At 43.4% G+C, this 15,726-nt stretch overlaps 1 protein-coding gene and 1 long non-coding RNA gene across 2 annotated transcripts; one reads left to right on the top strand and one right to left on the bottom strand.

Annotated features, from left to right (window-relative positions):
• Positions 1-833: 833 nt before the first annotated feature.
• On the top strand, positions 834-4,694 carry LOC121778497 (conserved oligomeric Golgi complex subunit 8-like). Its single transcript, XM_042175856.1, has 12 exons — positions 834-1,038; positions 1,122-1,274; positions 2,044-2,192; positions 2,305-2,382; positions 2,481-2,574; positions 2,675-2,749; positions 2,879-3,175; positions 3,261-3,328; positions 3,412-3,466; positions 3,626-3,764; positions 3,854-4,038; positions 4,112-4,694. The coding sequence occupies exons 1-12, from the start codon at positions 898-900 to the stop codon at positions 4,439-4,441; spliced, it is 1,764 nt and encodes a 587-aa protein (XP_042031790.1). The 5' UTR covers positions 834-897; the 3' UTR covers positions 4,442-4,694.
• A 3,013-nt stretch (positions 4,695-7,707) lies between these two features.
• On the bottom strand, positions 7,708-9,513 carry LOC121779773. Its single transcript, XR_006045933.1, has 2 exons — positions 9,434-9,513; positions 7,708-7,927 (listed from the first exon to the last, which is right to left on the bottom strand). It is a non-coding gene; the product is annotated as an uncharacterized LOC121779773 (long non-coding RNA).
• Positions 9,514-15,726: the final 6,213 nt, after the last annotated feature.

Genomic DNA, 15,726 nt, shown 5'->3' on the forward strand with positions numbered 1-15,726 from the left:
TGCTCCTAAGATGCACACTGTGATGTAGAGACCTTGAGAGAAAAGAGAGAATGTTTGTTGTTGGTGTTCGTATGTTTTCCATCTACCACTCCATGCCTTATATATGCTAGAGATGGAGACATGAAAGATCAAAGCATAAAGACACTACATAAATTATTTGGGGGTGAAAGGCCAAAGGACTTAGCCACATGAAAGGCCAAAAGTCTTGCCTTTATCACACGTGTATCACACGTTTTTTCCAACAGCTACTCCAAAATAGGCATGCCAAATCCACAGCCGGTAGTCAGCTACCGCTTCAAGGATCATCGTGGGATTATTGGCTTTGAAACCAGTAGTGTACATCCCTTTCCAGGTAGCGGGGCAGTTCTTCCATTACCACTACCACCACCACTACCACCACCACTACCACTACCACTACCACTACCAGCCATTACGGATATATAAAAGAAATTTAGAGAGAGAAACTTGTTAATACAAGTGGTGCGAATGAAATGAAGTTCAACGGGATGTATATATAGGAACCAAAAAAAAAACATTTAATGCATTAAACGGGAATTCCGCGGGCGTCAACGCAATGGTGGACGTCCGCACGGAATTCCGCGGAACGCCACGGAACTGCGAATTCCTTCGCGGAATTCCGTATCCGTGGAAGGGACGCACAATGGCGGACATCCGCCACGGAATTCCCGCACGCCGGTGGGAATTCTGCGTGGACGTCCGCCATTGCTGATGCTCTTACCAGTGTAAACTAGATCTTCTTCAAAATTGCAAAAACACCCTTTTAATCTTGAAAATATGACAAAGGCCCCGGACGGGAAATCTCACTAAAAATGAAGACTGATAAAATCTGACTTTCCAGATCGCTAACACACTCCGATCGAATTCAGGGCTTTGAGAATGACGGCAATGGCGTCGGCCGAATCTCCAGCGCACGACGACGTATCGGAGGAGATGTCGGATCTCCTCCCGCTGGCCTCCGCCGCGCAGCAGCCATACGTCTCCGAGCTCCTCTCCTTCACTCTCGATCGCCTCCATAAGGTATTTGCGCGGCTATGCTAATGCTTAATTGGCGTTCTCAGATTTGGAACTGTTCGGTAGTGATTGTGATAGTTTTGTCTAAGGAACCGGAATTGCTGAGAGTAGATGCGGAGAGGATAAGGCGGCAGATGCAAGAGGTGGCGGTGGGAAACTATCGTGCATTCATCGCGGCGGCAGATGCGTTGCTCGAGATCCGAGAGGAGGTTTCTTCGATTGACAAGCATCTCGAGTCTCTGGTAATTTTGTTTTTTTTTCTATAATCTGATCCGATCTGATGCGTTACTGAGCTGGCATTGCAGCTATTGACATTGTGAACTAAAACTTTAAGCTGATCGGGCACAGTGCGAAAGAAAAATAGGATAGGAACTGCTATAAGTTGTGATTTCGAGGTTGAATTAGCTCTGGTTGTACTAGTTAAAGGAAAAAATTGGAGTACCTAGAAACTTTGGGAGACAAATGTTTAGGTGATACGAGGCTAAGACGTGTAGAATTCATGGATTTCTCGTATATTTTCTGGATCACGCTGTTAAATTGTTAATATGTTGGAGCAGTGACAGTGAGCTGTGGGAGGTTATGTCTGGATGAAGATTGGGATGCATATACTTGATAGTTAGAGCCTAAATATCACATTAATAAGATACATACAAGCTACATGTTGATGATGATCATGTCATCATGCTATTTTCACATTGAGCTAAACTTAGGAGATCTTTCTTTAGTAAGCTGAATATCATGGTTCACTATTGGACAGAGTACAAACAATGTAGAAAGAGTTTGGAATTTGGATGTGATCTGTACTTGTATGTCAAGAAGTCTTTGTAACTCATGCGGAACTGCCTCTATTTTAACCTTTAAGAAATTAATAAGGTTATACAGGCTAGTCTTGGTATAGTGGAACACAATTGAAAACTGGAGCGGCCATAGATCATCTTTTCATTGCGCCAGTTTCCTTGTTATGAGTCGTCATGTTTCACTGAGAGTTGTAGTTGTTTGGACTTTCTGCAGATTGCTGAAATTCCAAAACTAACATCCGGCTGCACTGAGTTTGTAGATTCGGCTGAAAATATATTGGAAAAGAGGAAGATGAACCAAACATTATTAGCAAACCAGAGCACTTTGCTTGATTTACTTGAAATTCCCCAACTCATGGACACGTATGCACCTGCACTTATTTGTAAACATTTTGAATTATCCAATACTTTATGCTGTCCATTAGATATGGCTTAATAGTTTCTCAAAGAATGATTAGCTACCGTTGTGATACAGATGTGTGCGGAATGGAAATTTTGACGAAGCTCTTGACTTAGAAACTTTTGTCGCAAAGCTTACTACAATGCACCCAAAGTAAGTCTTTTGTACCATTCTAATAGCAGAAAATCCTTTTCACCTGTGAGTGTTTGATGCATTTATTGAGGCACCATTTTTATTTTCTCTTCAAAAAGAATTCCTGTGATTCAGGCTCTAGCCGCAGAAGTTCGGCAGACCACTCAGTCCCTTCTTTCTCAGCTTCTTCAGAAACTTAGGTCTAATATTCAGGTGCTATATCTTGTTATGGATTAAGTTGTTTTAACTCCAGATATTAAAGCAAAATCTTCAGCTCTGAGGTGATTAACTTTGCTCATCATGTTGCTCGTAGTTACCAGAATGCTTGCGCATAATTGGATATCTACGTCGAATAGGAGTTTTCAGTGAGTATGAAATGCGCCTACAGGTACCCTTTTACTGAAATTACTGTCCATGTGGAATGCATTTGGCGGTATTTTGGTTGGTTATAGTCATTGGTGAATACAATATTTAAGGCGTGAGGTCTGAATCCTGATCCATGATATCTGCTGTTCAGTTCTTAAGATGCCGTGAAGCCTGGCTGACTGGAATACTTGATGATTTAGACCAGAGAAATCCTTATGAATATTTGAAGGGGATGGTAAATTGTCACAGAATGCACCTTTTTGATGTTGTTAATCAATACCGAGCCATCTTTGCTGATCACACATCAGAGAGTGAAGAAAATTATGATGGCGGGCTTCTCTTTGATTGGGCCATGCATCAGATTACCTCACATCTGAAAACGCTTAAAGTTATGCTTCCAAAGATTAGTGAAGGTGGATCCCTGTCAAATATTCTGGATCAGTGCATGGTGAGAACAATTGGTAGTCATTGGTGTTGTATTGATGCTCCTAAAACCAATGATTTTTCATTTATTTCCATGTGGTTGTCTGCAGTATTGTGCCATGGGCCTAGGATGGGTTGGTTTGGATTTTCGAGGGCTGCTTCCCCCGCTATTTGAAGAGTAATATTTCTTTTGCTGTTTACAAATTTTTATGAATTTTTGGCTTTTGGCTAGCTCTTAACTTGATTTGTTCATCCTTGCAGAGCAGTTCTTAATTTATTTTCGAAGAATATGAGTAGTGCTGTTGAGAATTTTCAGGTATGATCTGCAAACAGACATTTATGCAATACTTTCAATGTTACAATGCCATCATGCTTTATGTTTTTCTCATTAGGCATATGGTTTGGATCCCTACGATCTTATGTGTGTGTGTCATTCTTGGCTAAAGGGTTGTGACATATGTTTTGCTTTATCCAGTTAGTGTTGGATTCTCATCGTTGGGTCCCGTTGCCAGCAGTTGGTTTTCCTGCCAATAGTTTTGGTGACGAAAACCATGATGATGTTACTCCTCCTTCAAGTCTTATGGAACATCCACCTCTTGCTGTTTTCATCAATGGTGAGCTCAAAAGTTGTAACCTTGTTTGGTGTGTTGTGGCTTCAGAGACATTTTGGTGTTTATCATATTTCCTCGTGTGGTGGGTGCAGGTGTATCTGCAGCAATGAACGAACTACGCCCTTGTGCTCCAATAAGTTTGAAACACGTGCTCGCTCAACAACTAGTCAAGGATTTGCAGGCTGTTTCCGAAACCCTACTGAGATACCACACAACCAAAATGCTCCGAGACAACGAGTCTCAACTTTTCCTCAAACTTTGCCAAGCATTCATCGAGGCGAGCTCTGCTTCTAACCGTCAATTTAGCTGCAGTATCATCTCCAACCTTTAATGATGCTGGCCTTGTGCAGGTTGCTTTCCCACATTGCGCGGCATGCTTTGGCCGCTGCTACCCCGGTGGAGCTGCTCTGATCACAGATGCCAAGAACTTGTTCGACGGAATCAACCGCCTATTAGCAACATCACCATCCAGAGAACTACCAAAACCAGTCCAGAACCAGAACACAGAGGTCAAGAACGCATCAGAAAACGGCAACGCCACTGTGATCGAAAATGGGGTCAGCCATGGTATTGAGCGGACGGGAAGCTCCAGCCATGACGAGACGGAACCGAATAGTGTAAGCTCAGAGAAGGAAGTCAAGGCAGCGACAGCGGCAGCTACTACAAGTGAAGTAAAGTAACTCAACAACCACCAGTATCATCTTGAAAAATATAGTTTCCCAGAAATTGGCATTCATTGTAATTATAAACATTTCAGTAACTATTCTTTTATTATAGCGAGTGATTGGACTTTAAAAAAAAAAAGAAACCTTCATGTTGAGAATGCTTGTGTTAGGTTGAGGTTAATTCTTTCTGTAGTATGTTGTTAGACAATTAAACGAGAGGTGTTGTAATAATTTTGACTTATAGAGGAACCTTGCAAATACTATCTAATTTTATCATTTTCTTGCAGTTGGTGTGGAAATCCTCCTCCTCATGGTGAATTTCACAATAGCTGTCGCTGGATCTAGCAATCCATAGATATAAAAAGTTAAAAAACAAACATTACAATAAAAGTCATAAAAACTCTAACAAAACCATATAAAATTTGAAAGATTGAATATTGGCCTCTGCCAGACTTCTTAGAGCATCCACAATGGTCTAGGACCTCCCATAGCCCTCACATAGCCTTCCCACTGCCACATCATCCAGCACTAAAATCCTCCTGCCACATCATCTGGACATGCAACTGGACATCAAATAGCCCTCACATAGCCTATCCACATCACTAATAACAATTATATAAATTTAATTTACAATTATAGCAACATACGGAATTTAATTTACGAGATAAATACAGGAAAATTGAATAATACTATTAAAATTTCAAAAAGTACAATAATTTAAAAAAATACATTAAAAAAATTACATAAATTTAAATAAAAACTAATGCCTTCCAATCCTCCGCGCCCACAACTCTTCAATTAAATCCTTTTGGAGTCGAATATGAGCCTCCGTCTGACGCATGTCGGCATGTGCTTGGAGGAGGGCTTCTTCATCGTGAGGTACCCCACCTCGTACGTTGGCGGCGGCGACGCCGTGGCTTGGACCGGCTTCATCATCGTCATTGGCCCAATCAGTCAATTGTACACCTTCATCTTCGACAATCATGTTGTGCATGATAATATAGGCGTACATTATATCAGCAATGCAGTCGACATGCCACAAACGCGTTGGTCCCTTAACTACAGCCCATCGCGCCTGAAGCACACCAAATGCGCGCTCCACGTCCTTTCGCGCCGACTCCTGCCGCGTCGCAAAGTAGGCCTTCTTCGCATCTGATGTGCACCGGATCGTCTTCACAAAGACGGGCCATCTAGGGTATATCCCATCCGCCAAGTAGTAGCCCATATCATGCTGGTTGCCGTCGGCGACAAAACTGATGGCCGGACCGACGCCCTGGCACTGCTCGTTGAAAAGGGGCGACGAGTTGAGGACGTTTAGGTCGTTGTTCGAACTGGCTATCCCAAAATACGCATGCCAAATCCACAGCCGGTAATCAGCTACGGCCTCGAGGATCATCGTGGGATTCTTTCCCTTGTAGTGGGTCGTGTAGAACCCCTTCCAGGCAGCGGGACAGTTCTTCCACTCCCAATGCATACAATCTATGACTATGCTGCCTAACATTCCCGGGAATCCATGCTGCTCCCCGTGCATCCGCAGCAGATCCTGGCAATCTTCGGGGGTAGGCTTTCGGACTGATCACCGAATACTTCAATCACGCCCTGACAGAAATACTTTATACATTCGAGGGCAGACGTCTCACCGATGTGGAGGTATTCGTCCCACATGTCTGCCGAAGTGCCGTAGGCCAACTGCCTGATTGCCGCAATGCACTTTTGAATAGGGGTGTGGCTGGGTTTGCCAGTCGCATCGTGCCTGAAGCGGAAATACAGATATCGCTGCTCCAAACCGTTAACAATAAGCATAAACAAGTCCCGCCTCATCCTAAAACGACGCCTGAAATGGTTGGCGTTAAAACGCGGCTCCTCTGCAAAGTAATCTGTGAACAGGCGCTGATGTCCAGCTACATGATCACGATCAACCACTTGTCGACGGCGGACAACTGGTCGTGGACGAGGTACCGACGGCTGTATATAACTCTGCATCCATCGATCAACATCACGACTCGTATAGGCATCTAGCTCTTCGTTCAGCATACGCTCGTACTCATCAGCATCCCCATCACTACCACCACCACTACCACCGGCATTACTCATTTCTTAAATTGATCTTGTACAGAAAGAAAGATAGAGAGAGTACTCGTTAAAACAAGTGGTGCGAATGAAAATGACGTCCAAAGCGCGTGTATATAGTGTTTTCGAAAAAAAAATTTAAATTCTGACACCGATCCGGGGCGTACAATGTCGCCGTGGGGATCGGCGTTAGAACCGGCGTCACCACATGAATCGGCATGGGTACGCCGAAATTGACGCCGATTTCGCCGACGCCGGTCGCAATGGTTCGGCGTCGGCAAAAAATCGGCGTCACGGTTTTGACGCCTCCATTGCTGATGCTCTTAAGGGAATGTTCAATGAAGAATACTCCAACAACAAAGATCTTGCCTAGATGTTGTAGAGATCGTTGACTTTTAGATTATTATAAATGAAATACTACATATCTAGATGCACACTTAGCAAACAAAAAAGGATAAAGAATATTTTATCCATGCTTTCTAAGTGATTATGATTCTTATCTTTGTAGACTTAACTATTCCTTCAATTCGAACTCAGATCGATCTAATCTATACCCAATGCAGTACTATAACTCTTGTATGGACAAGATCTGTCAAAGTATATCTAGAAGAAAAATGAGTGAGAAAGAGAGAGTCCAAAATGGTATAAAAAACGCTTAAAACTTGTGATTTGATAAGCCATAATGTCTTTTAAAATCTGATTTAAGGCTCATGAAATCCAAATTCAAAGCCACGTAGGTTACAAATTGATGGTTATGGTGGGGGTGGTTTGTAGTGTCAATATTATCTCTTTCGTGACTAGGGCTATTCGTACAATATTTTTCTTTTTAGCGTGCAGTGTATTTCACACGACATTTTTCTCATAAAATATTTTTCTCTTGATTCCTTTAGCTGCAAAATAATCGGGCTAAGGACCAAAAGGCTTGAACTTAGGCTTACCGTCAAGCTAAGTTAAATACTTATCAAAATCGAGCCTCAATTTAATCTTAGCTCATACAAACAATATTAACTTGTGTCACTATCGAATTTGATATTAACTCGAGCGATGTCTCTTTATAAAGCGGAGAGGAGATTGAGTCGGGATTGAATCGAGTTAGAGTCGAAATAGGATCAATATAGATATTTCACACGAGTCACGTATTATGTACGACAGAATAGACGATTGGTTGAGATGTTTTGGACAACTTCAGGAGGAATCACAGGAGCCGTGTATTCAGTATGACAAAACACACTATTGTGCTTCAAATTTTCTGACCAATCTCGTGACAAATGTTATGGAATACAAGGTTGCTTGAATAATTTTGTTCTTCTTCTCGACATGTTCACGGGTCGTGTGTTATGTAAACAGAGTACACGGTCCGTATACTTTGCAAACGCTTCCTTTTGACTCCGATCTTCACACTCGGTCTTTTATCTCACTTAGGCTTTTGTTCTATCAAAATTCAATAAAGTCGTTATATAACCAATTGATAAGAATTTAAATGAAAAACATACTTAAATAGTAATAACCATAAAGTATATATATTAATCCTAAGAGTCCCCTAATTAAATGTTTAAGATAATTGAACTTTTAATCTACTTACATTTCAAAATAAGTACTAATTAATTAAGTTGCGCAATAACTTCGTTTACACTTCATGAAACAAATACCAAGCCAGATCATAGCACTATTTCAATCTTGATTTCTAGCATTAATCTTCTATTGGAAGATATGATAGTAACTAACATAGGTGCTCAAGATATATACAATTAACGCCCTCTATTTTCTATAGTATCAAAGTAGCAGCTGCAAAAATAGGGTAATTAACCTAGTGGTGATATCATGAATTGAATTTCAAATTTGTACAATAAAGTCATGCATGGAGTAAACAAAACCAACTTTGATACAATACAATGAACTTTTGACTCAAATCCATGAAAAAATGAGAAAATGAATTAAAGAATTCCAAAGTGAAACTAAAGCAGTGGTCCAAACTCTGAAAATGTATATAGCTAGTGCTGATGAACTCCCATTATCACATCATATGCCAATCTTATTTGATCCCCAAATTGCTATTAATTAATACTCATAAACACTCTTGATTGTTGGTAATCCAACATTAGTAACAAGGGTTTCTTATATACAATCCCTAATATCTACAGATACAATTCTTTTTAGAGTTTATATATAGTTAAATTTAGTCTAACATGTTTCTTCGATGTTTTCTTTATGTAATCTACCATTTTTCCATTGGAATCAAACTGCATCATGGTTAAATTTTATCACTCGTTTATGTTGAAATACGGTTGTCCCTTCGGATTCTTCAATATCCATTAAAATATGCTAAAAATAAATTCCTGCATTAATATTTGATGATAAAATCAACAATTCAAGAGAATCAGTAGAATGTTTGTCTTAATCAAGGACTTGAACATGCTGTGCAAATTTCCCTCGTCACAAAGAACACACATAATTGAAAGAGACAACATTCATATCAACTTCATCCACCATCAACGGAGTAGAGAATTTATATGATTAAAGGGATAGAAAATCAAAATCAATTTAAGGTTTTAATTAGTGCAAAGGAGGAGCCCCCACTCTTAAAACAAAAATCAAGTGAAAATGACTTGATTTTTGTAAAACATAAACATGGAGTAATAAACTTGTGGGAGAGCATATACACTAAATTGCAAACTTCATGATAGAGAAAAAATTGGAAAATTCAAATAATTAAACTTAAACCAGTATGGAAATGGAGACTGAACTAGAAGAAGATGGCAACTTTTTCTCCCAGCTCCCATCACAGAATTAGTCAAAATTTTCTGCTAGGTGCAAGAAATGGGAAGAAGTAATTGTTTCGTTGTGAATCTATTAACAGATTTAATATTGGCAGAGAAAATATAGCATAAAAATAGATCAATACAAACATCATGAGCTAAAAACAGAAGAGTCTCCTACCTTCCTTCATGAAACTCAATTAGGGCTTTTCTACAGATCTCTTCTTTTTAGGGTGCAGACTCAAATCTGCAAAACCCTAAATCATGAAATGGGTCTTCACAATTGTACAGATCAGCATGTCACTAATCATAGTGCTACAAAATTACCCCCAAAAATGACAAAAAAAATAATAAGGGAAAACAGAACATAACATAACTACCCTATTGACTAATCAATAATATTAGCAGTTTACAGCATCATTACCAACCAAACTCAACAAGAAATCACATAGGGGGGATATAGACATATGCATATATATATATAGTGTGTGTGTGTGTGAGAGAGAGAGAGAGGGTGGGGTGACAGGAAGAGGGTGAGCACACATAGCTTCAAGCATGAACAATTCATGCAAGAAAACACCATTTGTGCTCACTCTCTTCTGTCACCTCCCTTACCCTTATTAAACTAGCTAGATTCACTTCCCCAAAATCAAACCTGATGGATCCGCGAATTTCTGATGTTTGTAAATGCTGGTAGAGAATAAAGACTACGACACAATGAATTTACGTGGTTCGATTTACTGAAGTAAATCTACGTCCACGGGAAGAAGGGAGGGCAAGATTGTATTGCTTGATCTGGGATTACAGCTTACAACACAGACTTGCTATATGGTATTTTATCTCTAGAGAGCTTAACCCTTTTCTATCTGATCTAAGTTCTATTTATACATTGAACTAGGATCGTGGTTTGCAGCCCCACTAACAAGATCGTGGGTGAGCAATAACTGCTCAATATCTGCTTCGTACCACTAGATAGATCGTGGGTATAGTAGAGGTCGTGGAGGCCTTTCATGAGTCCACTAACTCCTAGTTCGGTCGAATGCTGAGACCGAACTGCTGGACTTTACCGATCAGCTCTTGCCGATCTGAGAGGAGAGCTTGACTGGTCGGCTTTTACCGAGCTGTAGGCTGAGTCCGAACTCTTTGGTCGTGCCGAACTCTTTGGTGCCGAACAGATACTCTTTCTTGGGCTCTGGGCTGATGGGCCGTCACTGTTATTGGGCTTGTCATTAGGGTTTAGTTCGTACCCCATCACTACCCCCCCCGAAAAGCGAAGTGAATCACTTCGGCGAGGTGAGTCACTTCGGCATTCTGGATAACGGTAAGGGGGAGGCTGACGTCAGGGGACGTGCCTTGCATTAAATGCGACAGTAAAATCCGGCCGTTGAATCCTGAAAAGGTGGGATTCGAAACGGTGCGACGATTTTGAAATCTTCGCCGAATCTGATAAATACCTCCTTTCTTCATCATTGAAGCACTTTTGCTGTTGCGTCTTCTATACTCTCTCTTTCTCGAGAAATTTTCTTCCGCTTTCAAGAGCTTCCTCAGACTTTCTTCACCTTCAAAAAGTAAGAAAAATGGCTTCTATTTCTTCTTCGGAGTCGGGTAGCAGTAGGAGAGGTGGTAAGGGGTCTTCTGGCCGGAAAGAGTCCGGGGAGAAGACCGTAGAGTATTTCCATAGTATTTTGAGTAAGGATACTGTGGTATCCTTACCCGAAAAATACTTTTTTCCTGGGGGGAGGGCGGTGGTACCTGACGGTGATCATAGGGCTGACTCCCCGCCGGAGGGTTACGCCACCGTGTACGAGGCCTGCTTAGAATGCGGGCTTCGTTTCCCCCTCCCTTCTGCCTTTATAGATTTACTAGATTTTTTTCAGCTTCCTTTAGGCCAGGTGACTCCGAACTCTTGGAGGCACTTGTCGGCCTTCGCTGCCGAACTCCGTAGGTTAGGAAGGGATTTGTCTTTGAAGGCGATCCTTAAATTCTTTCAATTTAAGAGGAAGGGGTCTTGGTTTTACTTGATCCCTGTACAGCCCTTTAGGGCCTTTTGTAAAACGAAGTGGCCGAAGTGGCAAAACCGCTTCTTCTATTATGATAGGACCGCGGCTCCTAGTTTTCCTTGGAGAGGGCCGAAGTCTGTTATCCGTCATCCTCGGCCTGAACCGTTGGACGAGCTCGATGGCGAGCTCAACAAGATTCCCATAGTTAGGAAACAATACACGGAGTCTGAGCTCGTCAAGGGCGACGTCGTGTTCGACATCTCGTCTTCGGACGAAGAGGCCGAGGGTGAGGATTTCTCTTTATCTTTATGCTCTACTGCTTTAACGAAGAAAATCTGACTTTGCTTTCTTGCTGTTTGGCAGTGTACATGCTGAATAAGGCTATCCGAAAGTCCTCCGAGCTTGTGGAGCCGGAGAGGCAGAGAGCCCCTCGCTCGGCATCTGAAGCCGAGGAGAATCCGAAGAGGCAAAAAACCTCTTCTTCGGATCCGAAAGTGCCGGAGTCGTGTTCGGCTAAAGGGAAGGGGAAATTTCATGAGTCCCCAAGAGTGCCGGGGAAAGACCTGGTCATCTCCGAGGTGGTTGCAGACATCCCGGAACACGTCCCTGAGCCTTTTCAATGGCCGACAAATTTTGTGGAGGTAAGCTTTCTGACTTGGCTTCTTTTCCACATTTTTTGATGGCCATTCTGTTGAGTTTTTTCCTTGTTCATCTTCAGAGAGCCAAGCTCGTCTCCGTGGAGCTCTCCAAAGCATCCCACGACTACGAGGAGATGCAGAAGAAGTTGCATCTTGCTCGTAGTCTGGCCGAACAGGCTGAGGCCAAATTTGAGAGGGCCCGAGCTGCTAGGATCTCGGCTCAGGATGAAGCCCGGTCAGCCAAAAATCAGCTCATCATCCTGCAAGAGCAGACGAAGCACCGGGAGGCTCAGAAGGAGGCTGCCGCCGTGGCTGCCCAGGGGGAGGCTCTCCGTGTTTACACGGAGAAACTCTTTTTGAGCAGCCAGTTCTCGGCCTTTGTCGGTAGTCTGGTAAGGCTAATTACCGATAAGGGCGAGCAGGGGGCCGACGTCGTGCTGCCTCTGTACAGCCGTGAGATAGCAGCTCGGCTTCAGAATCTGCCGCTCCTTGAGGAGCTCGCTTCATCCTCGGTCCTGCTTTCTGCAGACCGAGTCCGGAGTTGTCGAGCTGATCGGGACGAGAACCTGGAGGCTATCTTTGCCTCCGTGGGACCCGTTTCACCCGCTTCGACTTACAACGGAGAGGGTGAGGCCGAGTCGCTGGAGCTGGAGGCCGAAGTCGAGCGGGCCGGGCATCCGGAGAAGGAAGCCGATCAGGAGGCGGAGGCGAGGCCGGCAGGATGCGAGGCCGAGGCTGAGGTAGCTCAGGAGAAAGAAGCTGAACCAGACCAAGGAGCCGGAGACGAAGCTGGCGGAGTATGATTTCGTCTCCCTTCTCTTAGTCTAGTTTCTTCCTTGTAAAATGGCCTTGAAGCCCTCCTAGTGTAAAAATTTTCCTTGTGAATGAAAAATTCTCTACACTTGTCTTCGTATAGCTTTTCGTACTCGCCTTTATTCCTGTTGTATTTTACTATCTGCTCGGTACAGCTGCCGAACTAATATAGCTGCTTTGTACTCAAGGAGATGGAGATACTTCACTGGAAACGGCTGTACTCTTCGGCTTTAGACGAAGCTGAGAAAAGAGCTATAGCCGATCAGACGAAGAATGACGAGCTTCTGGCTCGTTTAGTGAAGCTGGAGGCCGATAATAAGGACTTAGAGTCCGATAAGAAGGATCTGGAGGCCGAGCTGAATACGACCATTGCTGAGAGGACTGCGTACGAGGATTACATCCGTGTGCGCGGGGGAGTGACCATATCAGATGTTCAGAGTCGAGTTGACGAACTGTGGGAGGAATATCATGTACTCCGGAGGAACAATGCGCTGGAGAGCTCGGCTTGCCAACAAGTTGTGAAATCATTGCGGCGCTGGGCTTCTCGGTACAACATTGTTCTTTCTCGGCGCCCCTCCATAGAAAGATTCCTTCGGCATATCGTGCCAACAGATGCTCGCACTCCAGATCAAACCTCTGGTTCCCTTGTTCAAAATCCTACTCCCAGTCAACAACGAACTCCGGAACAGCCGGAAACGTCAAGACGAGAACGGGCTCAGGAGCAACCGGAATCGTCAAGACAGGGACGTACTGAAATTCGCCGAGGAGTTGTGACTATGAGCGAGCCAGATCAGCAGATGCTTATTGCAGAGACTCTTCATCGCCGAGGTGTTAGGACTTCTCGGGCTCGGGGAAGAGGCGTTGGGTCGAGGATAGCATCTCGTCGACCTGCTTATTCTTCATCTGCTCGGAACAACCGAACTCGGCTTCCAGAGGATTTTGCAGATAGGTGGCTTAACTTCAGCAACCCTGGACAGTAGAATAGTCCTTTGTAATAGCGTAACGCCATTTTGTAGGGTAGCGGAGTTGTATGCCGAACAAGATTTGAAAAATGAAATTTTGTTTTCGCTTCTAACACTGTATTTACAGCTTAGCGAAAAAATTTCATCGTACTTGTCCTCGGTCTTATGAAGTAAACTTCTTTGACCGGACTTGGTCCTTGGTCTTATGAAGTAAACTTCTTTGACCGGACTCGTCTTTGGTCTGATGAAATAAACATCTTTGACCGGACTCGTCTTTGGTCTGATGAAATAAACATCTTTGACCGGACTTGGTTTGTGTTCTAATTTGGCGATTTTTGTCGCCGGGATCGAACTTTCCCTTGTCCTAATTCGGCGAGTTTTATCGCGTGGATCGGACTTTCCCAGTTAACCGAAGTGGTCTTATGCAGTAAACCTCTTTGACTAGACATGGTCGTCCCCGGTCTTATGAGGTAAACTTCTTTGACCGAACTTGGTCGTCCTAATTCGGCGAGGTTTATCGCGTGGATCGGACTTTCCCTTATTGCAGTTCGTTTCAGACGAAGTGCTTATTTCTTAAGCCGAATTGTGGTCTTGTATCTTCCTGAGAAGCTTGGACTCACAATCGTTGGCTTATTGCAGTTCGTTTCAGACGGACTGCTTGTTAAGCTGAATTGTGGTCTTATATCCTCCTTAGAAGCTTGGACTCACAATAGTCTTTAATAATCGATCTAAAAAGGGGATCAGTCTTTAAAGAACGATATACCTTGGTACCATTTGTAAGAGACGACAAGCACATAGAGACAAAACACATAGAGAAAAAATGAAAAAGATGAAAGAAAAAAACTTTAAACTTTTTATAAAACGACAAGTAAAAGGTACAAGTAAAAAACAAACAAATAAAAACATATACCCCTATGACCGAACTAGACACGAGACGGACTGACCGGACCTTTGTCTCTTACAAGTGGAACTTCTTGAGGTTGGAGACGTGCCATGTTCGGGGTACTTGTTCTCCTGACATGTGAGTCAATTTATAAGACCCTTTGCCGAGGACTTCTGACACCCGATATGGACCCTCCCATGTGGGTTCGAGTTTGCCCAGCTTTTCTGCTCGGCTTACTTCGTTGTTTCTCAAGACGAGATCTCCCACTTGAAATTGAAGCTTTTTCACCCTTTGGTTATAATACCGGGCTACTTGCTCCTTATACTTGGCTGCTTTTATGCACGCCAATTCTCTTCTTTCTTCGGCGAGATCTAGTTCTGCTCTCAGTCCGTCGTCATTCATTTCTGAGGAGAAATTTAGAGTTCGGGGACTGGGTACGCCGATCTCCACCGGAATTACGGCTTCAGTGCCATACACCAGACTATACGGAGTTTCACCGTTGGAGGTTTTGGGTGTAGTTCGGTAGGACCATAGGACTTGAGGGAGATTTTCTACCCATTGTCCTTTGGCTTGTTCTAACCGAGCTTTTAACCCTTTCACCAGTATCCGGTTCGTTACTTCCGTTTGTCCGTTTGCTTGGGGATGGGAGACCGAAGTGAACCGCTGTTGAATGTTCAGCTCTTGGCACCAATTCTTGAACGTCTTGTCGGTGAACTGAGTCCCATTATCCGAGATGAGGATGTGGGGTATGCCAAATCGGCACACTATGTTCTTCCAGACGAAGTCCAATGCCTTTGAGCTCGTTATCGTAGCTAATGGTTCAGCCTCCACCCACTTCGTGAAGTAGTCCACGGCAACGATAAGGAATTTCATTTGCCGAGGAGCTTGAGGAAGTGGTCCCACTATGTCTATGCCCCATTGCATGAAAGGCCAAGGGCTTTGCATAGTGTATAGATCGGTCTGCGGCATCCTTGGGACATTTGCATGAATTTGGCACTTCGTACACTTCTTGACGAGCTGCACTGCCTCTTGTACCATGGTTGGCCAATAATATCCCCATCTCAGAACTTTTTTAGCTAAAGCTCTGGCTCCGATGTGGCTACCGCACGATCCTTCATGAACTTCTCTGAGGATGTAGTCCGTCTCTTCTGGTCCTACGCACCGCAATAACGGCTGGA

The sequence above is a fragment of the Salvia splendens genome, chromosome 19 (genome assembly GCF_004379255.2).
Source record: "Salvia splendens isolate huo1 chromosome 19, SspV2, whole genome shotgun sequence".
NCBI lineage: Eukaryota > Viridiplantae > Streptophyta > Magnoliopsida > Lamiales > Lamiaceae > Salvia > Salvia splendens.

What these genes read in the sequence shown, in the direction of transcription:
- LOC121778497 (XM_042175856.1), top strand. Translation starts at nt 898, where the DNA reads ATGACGGCAATGGCGTCGGCCGAATCTCCAGCGCACGACGACGTATCG. An exon ending in CTCTCGATCGCCTCCATAAG is followed by an intron (nt 1,039 to 1,121) that starts GTATTTGCGCGG and finishes GTTTTGTCTAAG; the next exon opens with GAACCGGAATTGCTGAGAGT. An exon ending in AGTATGAAATGCGCCTACAG is followed by an intron (nt 2,750 to 2,878) that starts GTACCCTTTTAC and finishes TCTGCTGTTCAG; the next exon opens with TTCTTAAGATGCCGTGAAGC.